Below are 20,639 nucleotides of genomic sequence, written 5' to 3' on the forward strand. Positions count from 1 at the left end.
GGGAAAACCAATGGCCAAACTCACCCAAAACAGGGAGCTAGAGAAAACAAACCAGTAGGCAAGATCCAGCCAAAAGTATTCATTATTTATTGACCTTCTTTCTCCCTTTCAAAAAACCCAACTCATGGAAAACTGAAGTCAGGTCCATATCCCTATGCTGTACAATGGGAGAAGGAAGACATGCCAGAGGCAATACATCTCACTTAAATAAAAGTATAAGGCAGGCATATTACTTGGTATATCCTTATCAAGCAAAAGCATGGGCACTGCTTTATCAGAGAATCAGAGCTAACGAGGGGTGAGCATGTCCCCCAAAGTGTCCTCCTCCATCCCAGACCTCTTCTTTCACCACCACGCAGGTCAGGGGGCTTCAGCAGAGTTGACTTCCAGCATTTGCTGGCTCTTTTTCCCCCTGAAATGGCATCTAAAGGAAGCTGGGAGTGGTGTCTGAATGGAGCTGGACCCACAGGAAAGCTGTGGGTGGGTGACGGGAGCACTGTGATCTTCAGCTCCTCCAAGCTCTGCTCCGATGTACGGTGGGAAACCCTGCAGACTTGAGCCTCTGAGAAACAGCCAGCACCACGTGGGAGGGAGGGTAAAACTGGCAGCACCAAACCAAAGGCGGAGACACATTCAAGACATCATCAATACTTTTATACAGATCAAATCAGGATGCTGGCAATCCAGCAGGATGGGGCCAGGCTCTCAGACATGAGAGCCTGTGGCTGCAGACCCCTAGAGAAAGCCCCTGTTCCTGTGACAAGTGCTGCAGGGTCCTGGGTGTTTGTGCAGAGGGGACACTGCCTTGCTTCTCCTGGGCTCTGGGACACCCAGGAAGCTGCCTGGTATCAAACTGACCCGTCTTGGAATGAAAGGTTGTGCTTGAGTGTGTAAGGGGATGGTAGGGAGACCTGTGTTTGCCCAGGAGGAACTTTGAAAAGAAAGCCATCCCTGAAGGGCTTTGGGACTCAAAGAGAAGTGTGGGAGAAAGAAAGGGGGCCCTCTCCTGCTGGCTGAAGGGAGCAGGTGGAGCAGGAAAGACTTTCCACTTGAGAAGCCCCAGCAGTGCTCTCCTCCTCTGATAACCTGCTAGCCTAGGATCCCCTTCTTCTTCCATCCAGCACATTACCCTGAGCTCAAAACCAGCAGGCAGCTTCATTTTTTTCCCCCTTTAGCAAAACAGTAACCACCTCACCGAGAAGCACCATGGAAGACCTGCAGCTTTATGGAAAGGGTCATCAGCAGCATCTGATGCTGAATCTCCAAGCCACAGCAAAAGCCACACCAGAGCTGCTCCCAGGAAAGTAAGGACTGGGCAGGCTGGGAGAAGAAAGCCACATGAAGCGTCACTGGTGTCACAGATCAAAACTTATCTCCCCTAGCTGCCATTTCATGCTGTTCACTCCCTGCCTCCTGAGCTACCAAAGGTGAGGAAGACCCTGCAGAGAACATGAGGAGGTGGTGGTGGTGGCAGTATCAAAAGTAAGAACAGAGACTCTAGTCCTTCTGTGTGTGCCAGACGAGGAGAGGAGATCCACAGGGGATGGAGAACCTCTCAGCCATGAACTTCAGGCTCTGAACTGTGCCAACTCCCAAGGCTGACACCAAGCAACCCCCATCTGCACCTCAGAAATGTTGTAGAAATGGGATGTTGGGCAGTCAGTAGCACGTTCATGCAACCAGGTGTCCCCTTCCTCCTGTGACCAAGGGACATATCACTTTGAAAAATCAGGGACTCTCCAGGGCCAGTGTGACGATGTGAACTTCAGCTGCCACGCTGAACTTGAGGGTAAGGATCAGTTCAACACAATCGAACACAGCTGGTCCTGCCAGGTTTGGGGAGGGCAGCTGGGCCAGGCTCTCCTGCCTTCACAGCCTGGCAGGAGCTGCAGCCTTTCCAGAGCTCACTCACGGCAATTCAATGGCTTTTGTGTTGTAACAGCCTGGAGGAAGACTCTTCTGGATATTCTCCAGGTTCTTAATATCTGCCAGGATCTCGTCAATGCTGCTCTCCAGCATCTGCACCCGGGCCTTCTGCAGCGTGGCTGTCTGCTCCAGCTCCAACATTTCAACCTTCAGCTGGTTGCTTCTGGTTTTGGCTTTGCTAAAATTCATCTCGAGCTGCTTCAGGCCTTCCTCGTCCACAGCACCAGGTTGGTCTGTTACACAGGAGGAAAACAAGGAAGAGGGAATGATTCATGGAGGCTGAGGACTAGATTCTCCTAGATACTTCATCCCCACCCTGCTACTGCCCAGCCTGTTTACAGGCATCACCTGAGGCAGCTTCCCGCACAACTGCCAGCATCCCTGCCTAGACCCCAGTGGGGACCTGTCTCCATCCATGCCCTGCAGCAGCAGCGCAAAACCTACTCATCAGACGCAGCAGCTCTTCCAGGGTGCTCAACGTCTCCTGCACGACCACCCCTGCCTGGCCAGCCTTGGCGTGGACCTTCTGAGCTTCCTGAGCTGTCTGAAGAAGGGAAGGAGGCAGCTGTAAGGTGAAGTCCTGCCCAAACATCGACAGGGAAGGGGGCAAGACAAGGGAGACGGGGACCCACCTCCTGTATCACGGTAGCATCCGCCTCAACCTCCAAAAGCTTCCTCTCAAATTCGCCATGCACTTCCTTGGCCTCGCGCTGCAGGGTGGCCACTGCCTTCTCTAGGGCGAGGACACCATCAGCCGTCTTGTTGGCTTCCACCTTCAGCTGTGTGATCTCCTAGGAAAGACAAAGGGACTTTCAGAGGGGCAGAGTATGGCTGAAATTGGTCTGGGTGCACTGGGGTGTGGAGCTGGTGGGAAGTGGTTCCTTCCACAAGGACCAAAATTACTGCAGGCTATCCATCGTCCTTCATGTGGTCCCACCAGTTGCTCCAGGGAGTTGTTTCTATGATTATGGCTCAACCCTTCCTGCAAACATCAGCGAATCCCTTGGGAATTACAACACACAGTCTGGGAGTCGAACTCACCAATGCCAGTTCTGGGAGCTCACAAACCTGCCAGCAGCTCAGACTGTGGAAGCAAAAAATCTCCTTGGGTCACCAAAAGGTGGCTACAAAGATGCCACAGAGATCCTCACAGGACAAACATGCCTGCAAAGATCCTCATGTGCCCATGCATCTACAGGCAACTCTGTTATCTCTGCAGGACCCACTATAGACAAACGTCAGCCAAAAAGTCAACACATCAGGTCCACCATGAAGACCCGCTGGAGTTGTCAACCATCTCCTCTTCTTCCGTGGTTTTCCCTTCCAAACCCTTTTCTGCCAGCAATAGCACCAGGGCTGGCCCTCACCTGCTGTATCCCCATGGTGATCTCCTTCGCTTCCCCTGCCACTCTGCTGGCTGCCTTGGATTTGGAAGCGGCGCTGCCCAGGATCGCTTCAGCTTGTTCCATCTTCTCCCTGGCACTTGCAACCATGCTGCTGATAATCGGTAGCCTCTTCATGGCATCTTCAGCTTCCCTTCTCTTGTCATCCGCTTGCAGGTTAAACTCTGAAAGAAACGCGTGTGGAAATGAAGCTGCGCTACCTTTGCGAGATCCCACAAGGGAAGGGAAAGGAAGGGTTTCTAGGACATTACCCCGGAGGCTCTTCAGGATCTGTTCCACCTCATAGAAGGTGGCGTTGCCAGCACTCACGGCTTGCAGGGCTGTGCTCCTGGCGAGGTTGGCTCGGGACAGCAGCTGCGTCAGTGTCTGTGGCAGGCCAAAGGGACACAACAGGCAGATGAAGGACACAGTATGGGAGCATTGGACAGTCCCAGAGCAATATGCAAGGAGCCGCAGAGATGGGAGAGAAGACCCACCAGCTTGTTCCCAAATGCCTGCTCTTGCCCCTGAATCAAGGCTACCACAGCCTGATCTGTCAGCAGAGGCTTGTGCCAGTGCTCCTCAACCAGCTCCAGCCATCCTGAGTCATCTTAGCTCTAATCTTTCCAAGACCAGGTCTTCAACCTGCCTTATATGGAGGAGATGTGCAGGTGAGACCCCACACCAGCAGCTCCACACACACGGTGAGGTCTCCCACCGGCTCCAGAAGACCAACCCCAAGTGGCTGCTTTTCTGAGGAAGGGTACTATCCTGCAGCAGGCGGGCAGAGCTATGTCCCCTTTGGCAAACAGGCTAGGACAGCTGGTAGTAGCGGTGGTGCCATAGGCATCCCATCAAGGCTCCAGCTCACGCTGAGGACAACTCAAGCCGCAGCCCCCCAGCCAACCTCTTACCGCTCTCTCGCCCTCTCCCCTTCGCAGCAGCTGCTTGATTTCTTCCTCCCAGCTCCCCGTGCGGCTCTGCAGCTGCCTGTACTGTGCCATGTAAGTGTCCACCAGCCTCAGAAGAGCACTGGCATCCTGCTTCAGCTGGGTTGCTTCCCCCTGAAACAGAGATACGATGACCGGCTGGGTGTCCCAGCATCTCCCCAGTGCTTGCCGGGAACCACAGCAAGCAGCGACGCATACTTGTCTCTTGCTCCTTGTGCCGCAGCCAGCTACGGGGGCAAAAGGGTGGGAAGATGGATATCCAATGGCTCTCCAATGGGGATTGAGCCCTGGGAAAGGCTGAGCTGCTGGCAGGGTAGCAGGGAGGGCGTAGGGGAGAGCAAAAGGGGATCTCCTGGTCCCACAGGCACAAAGCCCTCACCTCAAAGGACCCAATGTCAGTCTTCATCAGGCGGGACAGGGAGCTGAGGAGCACCAGGCTGCCCTGATAAGCCTTGTCTGCCTCAGAGGCCATCCCATCGGCCTCAGCCTTCAGGCCTCCAGCCAGCGACTTCAGCTCCTCATACCTGCACGGATGTGAGGTTGAAGAGCACGGTACCAGCCAAGCTGCCAACCTCCCACCACAGTGTTAATACTGCCTCCTACATCAGCTGGCTCATGTTCTCCAAGGCCATGTGCAGATTTATCACTCAGGGAAAGCTAATTGCAAACATCCTCCGCACCCCAGCCCCTCTGCCAAGCAGGGCATCTGGTGGTTCCTTGCTCCCGCTCCAGAAACCAAAGGCGTTTCACTCCAGCTGAACCCTCACAGGCTCCATGGTGGCTCTGCTAATCCCTGCCCTGCCACTGGATGTTTCCTCCTACACATCCCCATTCAGCTCCTTAACTTCGTTCAGGGCTGTTGCTCGCACCCCACCAGTGGTGTGCAAAATCCCAGCACCATGGTGGGCTCTGGAGAGGCACCAGCCCGACCAGGAAAGCCACCCAGGCAACATGGGGCTAAATCTACCCTTGGGCTAAACCCAGCCTGGATCCGCAACCACGTGTGGAAGTAGTGCCCAGGAGCTTGTTCACATACACGGCATTAAACCCCTTCCCCCAGCTGCATGCAGGCCCCTGGGAGCATTGTGGTCCGTGGGGTGGGAAGCAGATGCTCCGCAGAGCTGCCGACCCTCCATCCCCACTGCTCAGAACTGCCAGCGACCGAAGTCCACGCAAGCCCCTGCCTGCTCTGCCTCCAACTGCATGTTTCTGCTACTAAGCTGGGGAGGCAGGGAAGGGGGCACAGATGCTTGGCCACCCCCCTCCTCCCTCCCACGTCCCCCCACAACACGCAGGAGAACGCAGCCTCCACTCACTTCCCGAGCAGCCCCTGCAAGGAGCCGGAGGTGGCCGTCTCTCCTCTGGCGGCCACGCGCACCAGCTCCAGCGCCTGCCGTGAGTCCTCCCGCGCCGCCTTCGCGGCTTGCTCGATGGTGTTGGCAGCTTGCATGTGGCTGCAAAGCACGAGGGGCGGGCTTGTGAGAAAGGTTTCCCGCTCGAGTTTTCCCCACCAGCTTCCTTTACCGTTGTATTCAGCAATGCTGGGTCACACCCTCTTGGGAAATGCAGCGTGTTTGAGAAGGGGACCCGTACTTTGCTTGTCCCTCCTGCATCTCTCCCAAGGGTAGAGGAGCACCAGGGGGGAGGCAGATGCTGCCTGTTCCAACTGGCCACCCATGGGCCAAACTCTGACCCCAAAGATGCTTCTAAAACACACACAACACCACCTTCAAAGGCAACTGAGGACAGATCTGTAGGGCAGCAAAGCCAGCCCAGCAGCTGCATCTTCCCCTGCCCCAAGGCTGGCACAGAGGCTGTGGCAGCTGTAGCCCGGTGGCTAGGCAAGGAGCCCCAAAAAGGACTTTCTGGGCACCCAGCAGGATCTCAGTCCCCCTTCCCTTCTCTTGTGGCTGACAGCGGGAGCAACTCACCTGTTGGCCAGTCTGAGAGCCTCCTGGGCCAGCATCAAGAACTGATTCGAATCCCCAGGAAGGTTTGAAACGGGAATGGTCTGAGGAGGGAGGAAGAGAGGCATGAGTGCTTTTCCCTGCCCTTCATCTGATTCAGCAGCAAAAGAGGCAACTGCAGCATGTTAAACCTCCACAGCCCCCCAAGACCCCTGCCAGCACCTCTCCAGGTCCCAGCCCTACAGAAAGGGCCACCAGAACATCATCTGCACTCACAAAACAAACATAATAACTGGCATACATTAAATTCTTGCTTTGTCCATGGATTTTTTTTCAGCCCTGGGCTAGACTAGGAACACGTTGCACAGGGATGCTCTTACCACCCGACGCAGAGTGGCTCCACTGCGGTCCAGGTCCAGCCTGGCTCTCTCCAGCAGCTGCCGGGTATCCTGTACCTGCCTCTCGTACTGGCCCCCGAGAGACCTCAGCCTCTCCACCGTTGCCTTGATCCCATCCAAGCGGCTCTGGGAGCTGGGCCCTTGCCCCTTCATCCTGGCCACGCGGCTTTCCAGAGACCTGTCAGAGGCTGGTGAGAGGGAAAGAGGAAGGCTGAAGAGAAACTCATCGCTGAGCAAAACGTCACAAGCAGCAAAACCCTCTCCTGATACAGCGCAGACGGACTCATCAGAGGGCAGCGGGTGGGTGGTACCTTGCAGGCTCAGGGCTTCCCCGAGGATGGTCCGCAGCGTCTCCTCAGCCAGCTGCATCCTCCCCTCCAGCTCCTGGCTTTCGGCCCCACCGCCAGCTCGCACCTCTGAGAACAGCAGCTCCAGCTCTGCCAGCTGCTGCAGGTACAGGTCCACCTGCAACCACAGCAGACCAGGCCATCAGCCAGCAGGGTGTCAAACCCACAGTGGAAAGACCACAGTGGGAACCAGGTCCACAGTCTGACCAGAGAATGGAGAGCAAAGCAAGGGCTCATTTTTGGGTGGGGCACAGCAGGCCAGCAGCTCTAGGTCATTGGGGTTTTGTTGGTTGAATCGGGTATAAACACAAAGCTCAGGCACAGCCTGCAAAATCACTTCTCACTCGCACCAGGAGGAGATGCTTGAAGAGGCCAGGAGGAGATGCTTGAGGGTAAGCGTATCGCTGCACCCCTTGCCACTCAGTGGCCTCAGGGCTGGCAAAAATGCTCACCTGGGCTTTCACCTGGCCGTAGCAAGCCGGGCACTCACTCTCTTCACAGGTGGGACCCTCGAAGCCAGGCTTGCAGATGCAGCTCCCATCGCTCCTACACTTCAGGGGCTCGGCACCAGCCGAGTTGCAGGCACAGGCTGCAGGTCGGAGTGGCACAGGTTCAAAGGAGCCTGTCCCCACCTCAAGTCTCAGCAAATCCTTCCATCCACCCTCTCCCCCTGCTCTCCTCCCACCGTTTAGACCTGTGCTCTGGTTCCTGCTCCCCACTCCTGCTTTCCAGCCTTGGCTTTTATAGCATCCCCCTTCCCATCAAGCCACTCTGCACTCCACTGTGGATTTTCTTACTCATCCCCAGCACAAACAGTGCCTGGCTCTCACCTCTGCACTTGTTGGCAGGATCGGGTGCCAGGGGGTTCCCAAAGAAGCCGTCTTTGCAGCGGTCGCAGTAGAAGCCGGCAGTGTTGTAGATGCACTTGAGGCACTCGCCCGTCCGGCGGTCGCAGTTCCCCACGGCATTGGGCTCCACGTTACCATTGCACTGGCATGGCTGGCAGGGCTGGGAAGCCGCTGGGTCTCCAAAATAGCCATCAGCACAGTACTCGCAGTTGGCCCCTGGGAAAAGAGAGATGGGGCAAAGCTCACTCTTGCTCAAAAGCAGAGGCTGCCTCGCAGAAATGGGGGCATTCGGCCCCATCGGGGCTGACACAACAGCACCTCCACTCTCCTCACCACCACCACCAACACACAATGCTCTGGGCAGGCTCTTGAAAGCGGGGTGCAACAACTGACCTCAGGCAAGTTGTTTCCTATTTGGTTTTTTTTTCCCTATTTTTCCATTCCCCTCCCTCTCCATCCATCCTTTTTCCAACCATGTTATCTGTTTAGATAAGAACCTTTCCTGGGGCAGGGCAACGAACATTTACACAGCCCTGGGGGCTGCAACACCCCATTACAGGCAGAAGCAGCAGTGCTGTAGGCAAGCTGGGCTGAGAAGATGAGATGATCCACCCGGCTCTGAGCATCTGGCCCACTGATGCCTGCGTCTCCCTGTACAGCAGGTAGAAGCTCTGGAGAAAGGCAGAGCAGAAGCGACCTGGAGAAGGGCATTACCGGCAGCTCCAGCAGGGCAGTGGTCACAGATGACGTCCTCGCCGCCCGGCACCACTGAGCAGCCTTGGCCATTACTGCAGGGACATGCCCTGCAGCTGTGTGGCTGCCAGGGGTCTCGGTAGAAGCCGAAGGGGCAGTTGACACTGTTGCCCACGTTTTCATCTCCTGAGTAGCATTCCCCTGGAAGGAGGAGGGAAAAGGCTTAGGGCAGTTTGCTCTCACCCCTGGTGGGACACCCTCCATCAGTCCACCTCCCAGCCACCCTTTGCTGGTGGCCACACCACCCTCTGCAACACAAGCACCCATGGTCCAGCATCCTCCACCGGACCCCTTGAGATCCCCACACCTGCCCATAACACGGTCCATTTCTCTGCCCATCAGTCCTTCACCATGCGGGAAGGACCATGCCCTGCTCTTACAATGGGAGCCCAGCAAGACCCTGCCGGTAGCCCATGCCAGGGCAAGAAGGCTGGCTATCACCACCCAAAGGTGGCTGTATCTCATTTTTCACAGCTCATATAGCTCCCGAGGAGCCACATGTTGCTTTTCGTGCCTCCTGTTCAATGCTCAAATATTTGGAAATTCCAATTTAGACTTAGAAAATACTGACAGCTTAACTTTGCATTACCTTGATTTTACATGGCAACACCGTGGGCTATTTTAACAAGACAGTAAAACATGTTCGCATCGCTGATATCTACTCACACCACATAGAATCAAGGAATAGTTTGGGTCGGAAGGGACCTTTAAAGGTCATCTAGTCCTACCCCCCTGCAATAAGCAGGGACATCTTCAACTAGATTAGGTTGCTCAGAGCACCATTCAACCTGATGGATTACCACGCTTACCTTTAAAACAAAAAGTCAGAAGAAAAGTTTTTAATGCTATCCAGGCAGTAGGAGATGCTTTTTCTCTCTCCAGTGAGCATCATCTAAACCCAATTTTGTCCAAAGGCATCTTACCTGTTTTTCTGTCCACAGCACTCCTAGGTTCTGGGGAGCTTTATCCGTGATGTTCCCCACACTCCAGCTCCCCAAGTCGGTGATCTTGCCCCACTCATTGCCTCCCCCCACCTCCCTATAGCTCAATTCTTGGGATGCAGGCAGCCATCCCGCAATCCCATACGCCCTACAATCACAGCATAGTGGTGGCTTCTCTTACCAGTGTCGGGATCACAAATTCCTCCCCCCTGGCAATTGCACAGCACGCAGATGCTGAAGGCCCCCAGGTCGGGGGCATCCCTGCGGTAGCCAGGGGCACACCTCTCGCAGAACTGGCCCCGGTACCCCACCGGGCACTGGCAGCGCTCCACCCAGGGAGCGGGGACTCCAGCGATGGGCTGCGCCGACACCAGGGTGACATTGTCGATGTAGCCAGTGCCTGGAGGGAGATATGGCGGGTCACCCGCAGGGGCCAACAGCTCCACCTGCAAGTCCCCCACACACGGGACCTGCACGGGTTGCATGTTTCATTACAGCGCCCACAGGCCGATGGACCAGAGCCAAGGCTTTGCTGTCCCCGCTGTTGCCATCCTGCTCAATCTCTTCATAATTTATTTTGTCCATCTTGGGGCACTTTTAAAAATTATTATTATTTTTTAATAGCTGTTAGCAAAGGTGTCTCCATCTGGAGACTTAGCGTCTCCAGCAACGAGGAGAAGCCAACCTTGTGCTTGCATGCTCTCCCCCCACTTACTGTACTCCCCAAAGGTGGCTCGGATCCAGAGAGCTGTCAGGTTTCCCAGCAGCCTGCGATATTCAAAGTGATTCAGCCTCGGGCTCCAGTTGCTGCTCGGGTGCTCATCCAGCCTGCAGTGGGAGATGGGAAAAGTGGAACCGGTTTCAAGAAAATGAGATGATACCTCATCAAGAAAATGCAGCAGCCCTCGCCCATCTCCCTCCCAAGCTCAAGACTTTGGAGAACAACCTCCACCCATGCAACTGACCCCGACCAAAGTACCCAGCCCAACCTCAAGTCAGATTTTCTACTGCCTCTTTCACAAAGTAAACTCCTCATCTAGGAGAGAAGCACCTGAGGTGCCCAAACCAGCCCAAACCAGGCAACCATTTGCCACCTCCAAGGGATCACACCTGAATCCAGGAGCTCCTTGAAGCTGCAGCCTTTCTTGCTCACCCTGCCCCAAACACCCCAGCATCTCCCTTTACCTGAACACGTATGTCTGGCTGACACCGCAGGGCAGGACCTTCCCCTGGGGCAAGAAGGGGGCAGTGACTCTCAGGCCATCTCCTTCCAGGACCACGTCATGCGGTGATGGCTGGCGTCCCCCTCGGTCCAGGCGGTAATCAAAGGAGAGCGTTTGGCTGTAGCTCAGCTGCTGGTTCCCGAGGAATTTTGCTGCAAAGGGAAGAAAGGGAGAAAATGAAAGGCTTAAAACCTTGCCTTCCTCCTAAAGGCTCAGTTCACAGGATCAGACCAAGCAAAGGGGACACCATCACCTCTCCCCCTCACCAATCGCGCACCTACCAGGTGCCACAAAGTATATTGGCTCCGATCTCCTCGCTGCTACGAAGGCATCCTGATGGCGCGGGGACCACTGGAGCTGGGCTGGGGAGTCACTTTCACGGACACCTCGCCAGCCTTCAGCACCTGCAGCACCAACAAGGAGCAGTCAGCAGGGACAGGGAAGCTGTTTCCAGGACTCCAGCAACTTTCTCAAGCTGTGTCTTATCAAAACCCTCCAGCTTCCTACCCCTTGACCTCCAAGGGGGTAGCACAGATATCCCTGTGCCAATACATCTGTAAATAAGCCAGGCTGGGCATAGAGGTTTCCTCCCAAGTGGTAGGAAAGACATGATAAAGCAAGCTTACACTCCATCCCACCCTCGCACCCTACTTCTGCCTATGATCAAGCCATCCCACCCATCAAAGCACAGGGACTGCCAGCAGGGCTGTGAACCAGGCAGGTCCTCCAGCATGTCAAAGAGAAGGGATGGCAAACACCCCCAGGAGCCGTAGGGATGTCCTGCTTGGGCTTCACCTTGCTGGAAGGTGGAGGTGATGTTGTAGATGCTGTGGTTGTCCGCGCTGACGCACACAGCTGAGTGCCCATAGCAAAAGCAGGGGGAGCATCCCATGGGGTTTCTGGCATCCAGGTTATAGAAGTTTCGCTTGCACCTGAGAAAACACAAGAAGGTGACAACGTTCAAGTCCATTTTCTCCTCTTCCTGGCCAACACAACCATCGCCACAGCTTGAGGTCATCACCAGGCTGGGATGGCAAGATGTGCATGCACAGCTGCCAGGGAGATGGAGGACATGCCACACAAAGGTCCAGCAAGTCCTCCTGACACCCACCTCTCGCACCGCTCTCCAGTAGTGCTCGCCTTGCAGACACAGCGGCCAGAAAGGCAGCCCCCCGTGCTGCCAGCTGGGTCGCACTCACACTGTAGGCTCCTGCAACGGGGACAGCGGGAACCTCTACTTGGATTTCCAGCTTGGCCTGGAAGCTCAGTGCCCCCAGCTGTTACACAAGACAGTGAAGAATTGCCCCCCCCAGCTACCAGTCCCATGCTAGAAGGGAAAAAAATAATCAGCAGAACCATCTCTTTAAGTAATCCAGCTGCAGCAGTATGGATGCCAGGCTGAGACAGTACCCAACACTACTGCCCCAGGACACCCCAGAGCACCAGACCCACCTAGAAGAGCAAAGCGAAGCTCTGCTGAGCTTAATAGAGCCTGGCTGAGTTTAATAGACACTGGCTGAGCTCCAGCAGGCAGCAACTTCCCAGGGAGGCTCAGGCAGGAGGCCAGACATGCCAGCACAGCTGCAGGCAGCCACCCCTCACCCCCACCCTTTGCCTGCTGGGGGCCCCAAAGGAGCAACGGAGGGGTGAAGCAAGGAAGAAGAGGACACAGCGCTGGGGAAGCCAAACCAGAAACACTTTGAAAGGTGTTTAAACGGGGATTTGTGCAAAGGAAGGGGTTGATTTTTGTATGCACATCTTTGCATGGGGGCAGTCCTTGCAAGCGGCACCGACACCAGGCAGACCCACGCATGGGCAGGTTTTATTTTACATCGGCTAGCCTACCTAGTGCCTGTTTGGCGTTATCTGGATAGTAAAGCAATCGCCTTGGAGTGTGATTAAGCTCAGATTTTGATGCTATTACATGACAGCAAGCTCTGCAGGCTGGAATGGAGGTCCAGCCCCATCAAGCCTGCTCTCTCCCAGCAAGGTTAGCTTAAGGCTATGGGTGTGCTGCCACAAAACAAACTGCCTCTGCCCTTGCACAGGGTGTTTTCAGCCAGCACGGGCTCTTTACAGTGGCTGGGAGAGCTCTGGAGGCTGGCCCTCCAGCTGTCCCCATGCCACCAAAGGTCACCAGCACTTACTGCCCACTCCTCCGGCACCCAGCCTCAGAGAGGGACTCAAAGCCCGGCTGGCACTGGTCGCACTTCTTGCCCATCACACCAGGTTTGCAGCTGCACCGGCCGTCGCTGTCGCACTGTGGGCTGAAGGCACCTGCGGAAAGAGGGGAAGGAGAGGTTCGGACAGGCACCTCCCTGCACCGTCCCAGCAATGCTGCTGGCTGCAAGGGAGCAAAGCACCATACTGTCATTGCAGCAGCTACCCAGCCACAGCGACAGGTCACCCCTTGAGATCCCAGCACAGGACTGAGACGCCAGGTCTGGCTGTTAAAGCTGCTCCAGCCTTCCCAACTGATGCAGGAGACTTGGAGGACATAAATCCCAGCAGGCATTGACCAGATGCCCAGGACAAGGATCCTCTTCCCTACTACAAAGGTCATTGTGAAGGATAAGACCAACTCTAGGGCATGCAAACCAAGCAGAGAATTTTTTCTTCTTTGCCAGACCCTCTACTAGTAGACATTGGTAGAACTTCATTTTGGTGCCTCTACAAGGATCCTACGGGGCCAAGGGCCATGGAAGGATCTTTCGTTTCCGACCTACAGCTGTGCACATGCAGTTATCAAGGGCAGAGGATGCCAGAGCCATGGGCAACCGTCCTGCCGCTGGGCCCTCCTGGCACACCAGTGCAAGGGGCAGCCAAGGGGATATTCACCCCACCACCACCTTAAAGCCTATTGCTCTGTCTTCTTGCCACCTGTTTTTTGTGTTAGGTGGTGTTTCTAGTGATCTCCCTGCATCAACAGAGACCGACAGGCATTTCAGTATCTATAGCACCTCGGTGCAAGATGTATGAGCTACCTGCTTGCAGAGCATCCAAAACCTGATGAGGATGAAGGAGCAATCATAGCTACTGTGTAACCACCACAAAACCCACAGAAAACACTCCAGAGCTAGAAATCCCATCTTGTAGCCCTGCAGCCTGCTAAAAGCTGCCAGAGGAGCTGGAGAGGCTGAAGCGTCCTGTCCATCCCCAAGCACTGCGGCACTTTGCACCACCTCCCCTCCTGAGGCGCAATGCTGTGAACTCAGGAATTATCTTTTCACTTTTACAATGCAATTAAAAGCCTTTGCTGAGCCCACCAAACGTTGTGACATCCAGGAACCGCCAGCCTGACTCACAAAGACGGCAAAAGCTGCGGCTTCCCCAGCTGGGGCTTGGCTGTCATCCTCAAGGGACAAGCAGCTCCCCACAAGGCAGCTCCTGGTGGGCATCAGCAGGTTCATGGCCACCTGCCAAATTCATGGTGGAGTGGAGCAGAATCCCTCTCAGTGAAGCAGGGATTGTTGATGGAGATGCTGGAGGGAAGGGTTGCCAGCCAGAGGGACCTTGACAGGCTGGAGGAATGGGCCCATGTGAACCTCATGAAGTTCAATAAGGTCAAGTGCAAGGTTCTGCACTTGGGTCAGGGCAATTCCCAATATCAGTACAGACTAGGGGATGGATGGATGCATGCATGGAGAGCAACTCTGTGGAGAAGGATGTGGGGATACTGACAGGGTGGCAAATTGGACATGAGCTGGCAATGTGTGCTCGCAGCCCAGAAAGCCAATCGTGTCCTGGGTGCATCACTAGCAGCATGGCCAGCAGGTCAAGGGGGTTGATGCTCCCCCTCTACTCCACTCTCATGAGACCCCACCTGGAGCACTGCATCCAGCTCTGGGGTCCCCAGCACAAGACATGGACACATTAGAGCAGGTCCAGAGGAGGCCACAGAAAGGGTCAGAGGGCTGGAACACCTCTGCTATAGAGAAAGGTTGAGATAGTTGAGGTTGTTTGGCCTGGAGAAGAGAAGGCTCCAGGGAGACATTATTGAAGCCTTTCAATATATAAAAGGGGCTCAATATAGAAAGGCAAGCTTCGCAAAGGCTTTTAATTGCATTGTAAAAGTGAAAGGATAATTCCTCAGTTCACAGCATTGTGCCTCAGGAGAGGAGGTGGTATAAAGACAGAAAGACTTTTTACCAGGGCCTGTAGTGACAGAACAAGGGGCAAAGGTTTTAATATGAAAGAGAGGAGATTTAGACTGGACATAAGGAAGAAGTGCTTTATGATGAGAACGGTGGGACACTGGAACAGGTCACCAAGAGAAGTTGTAGATGCCTCACCATTGGAAGTGTTCAAGGACAGGTTGGACAGGGCTTTGAGCAACCTGGTCTAGTGAAAGATGTCCTTGCACATGGCAGGGAGGTAGGACTAGATGATCTTTGGAGGCCTCTTCCAACCCAAGTCATTCTGTGAGTCTGTGATTATTTTGGGGGGTAGCTGGGTCCTAAAGCCTGGACACAGCCTCGAGCTCCTGAGGGGTTCAAAACTCCCAGCACCAAGCAGTGGAGCACCCAGGAGGAGGAGCTCCTATGACTTACAGTGCAGCAACACAGTGCTGGCCTCTGGCACCTCCCCAGATAATCCCACCTGGAACCAAGCTCACCCCGCTTGCTCCTCCCGCTATGCTCTGGTCCGATGTGTAGGGACCCAGAGCCTGACCTGGCCGATGTCCTCAGCAGGGCCAAGGGACACACACGGCGGCAGGCACTTTAAGCCCCCCTTACACCCCTGACCCAACGCCCTCCCCTCCCAGCAAGCGGCCACGTACCCTGGGGGTGGCAGCGGCAGGGCAGGCAGCAGTCCTCCTCCCGCTGGCGGAAGAAGCCCTCCTTGCAGCGCTCGCAATGGACACCCTCCGTGTTGCCCAGGCAGCCGAGGCAGCGGTACCCGTTCCCCGTCTCCCTCAGGAGCTGCCAGTCGAAGACGCACTGCCTGGACATCCCGTTGCAGTCGCAGACTGGGGAGAGGAGAGAGATGTCTCAAATGATGCTTAAGATATGAGGGCACCAGTTGTGAAGCTGTCAACCCACCCTGATGGCCAAGGAACAAGCCCAGGTGATGCAAACCTTCTCTTCTTGCTCTGCTAGTAATGAGGCCTGTCCCCACATCTCTGCACTTGTCCCCACGCATCTGCATCCATCAGCCACCCCTGTGCCACCAGTGCCCACACTGTGCCCCGCATCCCCATGCTTTGGAGCAATGCCCGATTTCACTGCTGACACAGCTCAGGACGGACAAATCCCCTGAGCCAAGCAGCCCTGCTCCACAGTGCAGCATGGCCAGGGATGTTCTCCATCCTTTCAGAGGCCTTCCAACACAACAAGGTCTTTGAGTAAGCAGAGGTGAAAAAAAAAAACAACCAAACAACCAAACCTTGTGCTGAGAAAAGCATGGGGAATCTTACTGGTGACTTCAGGGAAAAAGGAAGGATCCCTGAGATTATGTTTGGCTTCACCCTGCCTCTGACCAGGAGTGAGCCCAGAAGAAAAATCTCAACCAACTTCCAGAAACTCCCTCCATCTAGGTCTGCAGTGCGAGTGTCCTCCCAGCCAAGCACATGGATGATGGGAAGTGGTTTGTGATCAGAGGAGCTCAGCAGAAGCGTGCCAGCCAAAATGTAGATTTTTAAAAAAAAAAAAAAAAAAGTTTTGGCAGGATTACACAAGTTCATCTCACCTCATCCTCCCCAGGAATAAAAGCTGCAGCTGCCCATATCACTGCATGACAGATGCCAGGAAGGACAGACATGGGATTTTTGTATCCCACTACAGCCAGGAGAGACAGGACCTCTGGATGGCAGACTGGCAGATATCTCACCAGACATGCCTGCTCCAGCACTCTTCTTCATTGCCTCACCCAGGTCTTCTCTTGAAGCCACATCTCATCCACTTGCCAAGCCCTCAGTGGCCAGTACTAGCATTTAAGCCCGAGGATGTTTATTTCAGATTACTTCCTCAGCGCCACCAAGGAGAGCAGACATGGTTGAGAAAATGGCTGGCAAAGACAGGCAGGAGAAAGAAACACGCTAAGGCAAAAAGCAGGATCTGTAGGGGTGCAGAGCCTGCTGATGAGCTGCTCCAAACCACCCCAATGCTGCCACAGGATCCTCAACCTCCAAGAAACTCTGCTCACTACTGGCCTCCTTGGCACACAAAAGGCAGTCCCCAGCTGCCCACCCCCAGCTAAAGTCACCTCTGACAGCACGGGGAGGTGGAGGAAATCCAAAAGCAAGCGGAAACCTGCAGCATGGATGCAGATGGCGGGTTGCACTTGATACTCGTGGAGGCTCCTCCTTCCCAGCGCTCTTCTGGCACAGCTTAGCCCGAGGATACAAAGTCCCTGTCCTCTGCATCTGTGATTCCCAGGGCCAGGCGAAGCCTCCTGCGCTCACCACCCAAGCACGCAGTGCCCGCCACCCTCGCACACACCCATGAGCACCCGCATACCAGACGAAGGCACTCAGAAAGCTGCAGCCAAGCCTGCTGCCAAGGAGATGACCTCATGCACCAGCAAACAGGGAGACAGATTTTTCCAGCTCCGGCAAATGCGGTTCTTTCCTTGCAGCCTGCCTGCCAGCAGACTGAGACCCAGCTGCAGAAGGTCTTCTGCCACCCCAGCCTGCTGGGAGGGGACCTGTGGGTGCAGAAGTCCTGCCTCTTAGGGTATGAGGAAAGCATCTAGAGCCTCAGTGGACATCACCAGTGGCCAAAGGGCAGAGACAGTACGAACAACCCACTGAAAGCAGCAGCGCAGGACTTTCTCAAGGTATTTGTGCTCACCTTCACGGTGGGACTGCTTGGGGTCGATCCCACCCCCCATTCCTCCACCATAAAGCTAGAATATCTCAAGTTGGAAGAGACCCATAAGGATCACCAAGTTAAACTCCACCCATGCATCACCCTACCTCTACATAATCCAGAGGATTTACTGGGTTGCTAAATTACAGGCATGAGCACTGTTACCCCAGGGTATGAAAACCTTTTTTCAGGTCTTGCTCTAAGGCTACAGCATGTTGAGAGCCAGCTCTCCAGCCCTGGCACAGATTCAGATCTCGCTAATCCAAAACCATTTAAGATGCTGTTGCAGATTAGTGCCACCACCTCACCAGTGTAGCTGTTCCTGTTGCTGGTCTTCTCCTGGAAACTTGGGAGCTCAGGCAGATTAATCTTTACCAAGAATGAGGCACTGGAGTTGCTAACGAGATAGAGCATGCAGGAGCTGCTGAAAGAGGAGGACCAACTGAGGATGGGATCATTTTTGTACCCAGGTGCCCTGAAGCTCTGTCCTGAGATCATCCAGTTCTCAGACAGCTGTGGAAAAGAACAGGCTCCACAGAGGAGAAGGTTTGCAGCTGGATTTCTTCAGCACAACGTTGGGATGAAGGAGGTCCATGGCACGCATCCAGTAGGACACCATTCCCCCAGCTCCCGCCCAGCAAAATAAAGCGTGAAAAATGCTTGTTTGCTGTACTGAGACAAACTCCCACATCAGAAGGCTTGGAGAAGACGACAGGCAGCTTTGGACCTCTTAAATTATCTTCTTAAATTCACAAAACCAGAAAATGAGGTTGGCCCTGGGTCTGCAAGGAGCAGATCCAATAGCCCTGTATGTATGACCTGGTCTGCAAAGACTACTCCTTTTGTCAAGAGACCAACAGACCTTTGCATGCAACAAAGCCTCCATGACAACATGTGCCATTCTCTGCTTTGTGCTTTTGGGACAGTGACCCAGAAGGCTGTCCCAACTGCTACCCCATGTCCTGGGTTTCCCCATCACCTGAATCCACAGCTTTCTCGCTGCAGGAAGACCTGCCTGTGTCTCCTGGGGCTCCATCAGCATCAGCAGGGAGAGACCACACACCAAGAGCTAAAAGCTGCCATTTGGTGTCTTGTCTTTTCTGACACACCGAGTTAGACGCCTCATTGACACAGTGGAGCTCTGACCTCCACACCCCGAATCTTCCCCGAACCCTGGCAGGTCCCTTCAGCTATCATGCACAGGCGCACACCACCAAGGTAAACGCACACTTGCTCGGGCGAGGCTCTGCACAATTCAGAGTACAAGCACCCTGACCTCTGCTGCTCAACCAGATCATACCTGAACCCAATTTGACTCAAGGAGTTCATTTGCAAGTGAAACAGGATTACGTGTTCTAATTGCAAGCACACATCTAGCGCTGGGACCGGAGGAATAACGGCACAGGAGACTAATTCACGCCACCGAACCAACTCGGAAAGTCTGCTGCAGCATAAAAGCATGGCTGGTTATCGACTGTCGCTTTTACATACACAGGGAAACAGGTTCAAGGGTCCATGGAAAAGCAGAGGTTGCCTACACGCTGCCAGGAAGTGGAGGGAAAGAATCTACATCAGTATTTTAAAACTTTCATGCAATTAAGGCTGCTGTAATAATTATCCAAGTAGCATGTAAAGAAAATCAGGGTTTTTTAAAAAAAAAAAAAAAAGAAAAGAAAAAAGAACACCCCCACCTCCCCACCCCCCCGAAAAAAAACCCCAATTATTCAGCACTTTTTTCCCTATCACATTGCACTGCACTTAAAGGAAAACTGATAAAAGACCAACTTCCAGTCCAGTAAGCATATTTCAGAACACCAGTACTGAAGGCAAAAAAAAAATTGAAATAACTTAGTATTTACAAAATACATGTGAAAACCTGATTTTGGATAAACATATCCATCTCCAGAGTATAGCCAATATGACTGAAACCCCGATATTGAATTACCACCGGGCTGAATGCACTTAAACATCCCTGCATCGCACTCTCTTCTACAATTGCACATGCAAGAGGATCCTCTAAATTTTTAAAGCTTGCCATCAGTCTAGGTACCATGGGAGACTCCCTACCCTCCGTGGGGTGCAGCGGGGCCGTGGGCACCTCGTAAGCCCTACAGACTCACACAAAATAAAAACACCACATGTGTTGCTACAGCAAACTGGATGCTGGATGCTTCCAGCTCTTCCTCATGCTTAAGGAAGGTTTTGGGTCCAACAGCGGCGGGCAGATCAGCCACCCGCTCCCTGGGTGATGCTTGTGCTCATGCCCGAATCCCACCCAAGTCGCAAGGCTTTATACAGAAAGCAGTAAAGTAACTGCACATTAAAAAAAGGTTATTTAAAGGGAATGCCAGTTAAAAAAACAAAGTCTAAATGCTCATACAGTATTTAACCCTGGAGGAAATGTAAGGAGAAGTGCCCACAGATCCAATTTTAATCCCAAAGGTGGGAGGGGAGAGCACCCTAGCAGGGTGCTGCGGCACCAGGGTGGCTCCCAGTTACCAGCACTCTCTGGCACTGGGGCAGGGCTGCAAGCAAAGCTGCCGACAGGATTGCACGTCAGCAAAAAACCAGGAACAGCCGACCTTCCCGAAGCCTCACCTTCTCCTCTGTTGGCACTCAGGGCTGCGGGCAGGAGAGACGCCACGAGGCAGCAGAAGGCCAGGAGCCAGCACCCAGCCATTTCTTGTGCCGGGGAGCGCAAGGTGCCCACTCCAGCAGACAACGGCAGGGCTCGCAACTGGCTGCCTATTGCCTTTTTTTTTTTCCGGGTGGTTTTTATGGGCTGCTCCACCTGAGTCACTCCCAACAGGAAGAGCACGTGTGCCGTGGGCTGACTCACCCCAAGCAAGAAGAGCCCAGCCCAGGGAGCGCAGACAGGCTCCCGCCCCGCGCCGTCGAGAGAGGCGCATCGATGGGGCGCAGCGCCCCAAGGACCTCCTGCCTGCACCCTCCTAGGGGTGCTAGCTCACAGGGGAAAAGAAAACGTAGCCACAACCCCTGCAGACGCCCCTCCTGCCAGTCCCACTCGCCCAGCTCCATCCCACCCGCTGTCGCTCCCTCCACGGGCAGGGCACCGGTGCTGGCCGAGGAGAGCCGGGCTGCCCGGGCATGCAGGCGGCTTGCAGGGAGCTACATGAAACACGATGAGCTCACAG

At 54.5% G+C, this 20,639-nt stretch overlaps 1 protein-coding gene across 1 annotated transcript; it reads right to left on the minus strand.

Moving 5' to 3' along the window:
• Window positions 1–64: 64 nt before the first annotated feature.
• Window positions 65–20,436, minus strand: LAMC2 (laminin subunit gamma 2). The gene is made up of 23 exons (XM_069789604.1): window positions 20,083–20,436; window positions 15,456–15,644; window positions 12,823–12,952; window positions 11,787–11,885; window positions 11,471–11,607; window positions 10,957–11,079; window positions 10,638–10,827; window positions 10,168–10,280; window positions 9,634–9,852; window positions 8,473–8,652; window positions 7,741–7,974; window positions 7,363–7,499; window positions 6,875–7,028; window positions 6,546–6,751; window positions 6,190–6,269; window positions 5,575–5,712; window positions 4,638–4,782; window positions 4,223–4,372; window positions 3,581–3,695; window positions 3,294–3,493; window positions 2,559–2,717; window positions 2,371–2,470; window positions 65–2,159 (listed from the first exon to the last, which is right to left on the minus strand). Exons 1-23 carry the CDS (start codon window positions 20,162–20,164, stop codon window positions 1,909–1,911), a joined length of 3,531 nt encoding a protein of 1,176 aa, XP_069645705.1. The 5' UTR covers window positions 20,165–20,436; the 3' UTR covers window positions 65–1,908.
• Window positions 20,437–20,639: the final 203 nt, after the last annotated feature.

This window comes from Haliaeetus albicilla, chromosome 8 (assembly GCF_947461875.1).
Source record: "Haliaeetus albicilla chromosome 8, bHalAlb1.1, whole genome shotgun sequence".
Classification (NCBI taxonomy): domain Eukaryota; kingdom Metazoa; phylum Chordata; class Aves; order Accipitriformes; family Accipitridae; genus Haliaeetus; species Haliaeetus albicilla.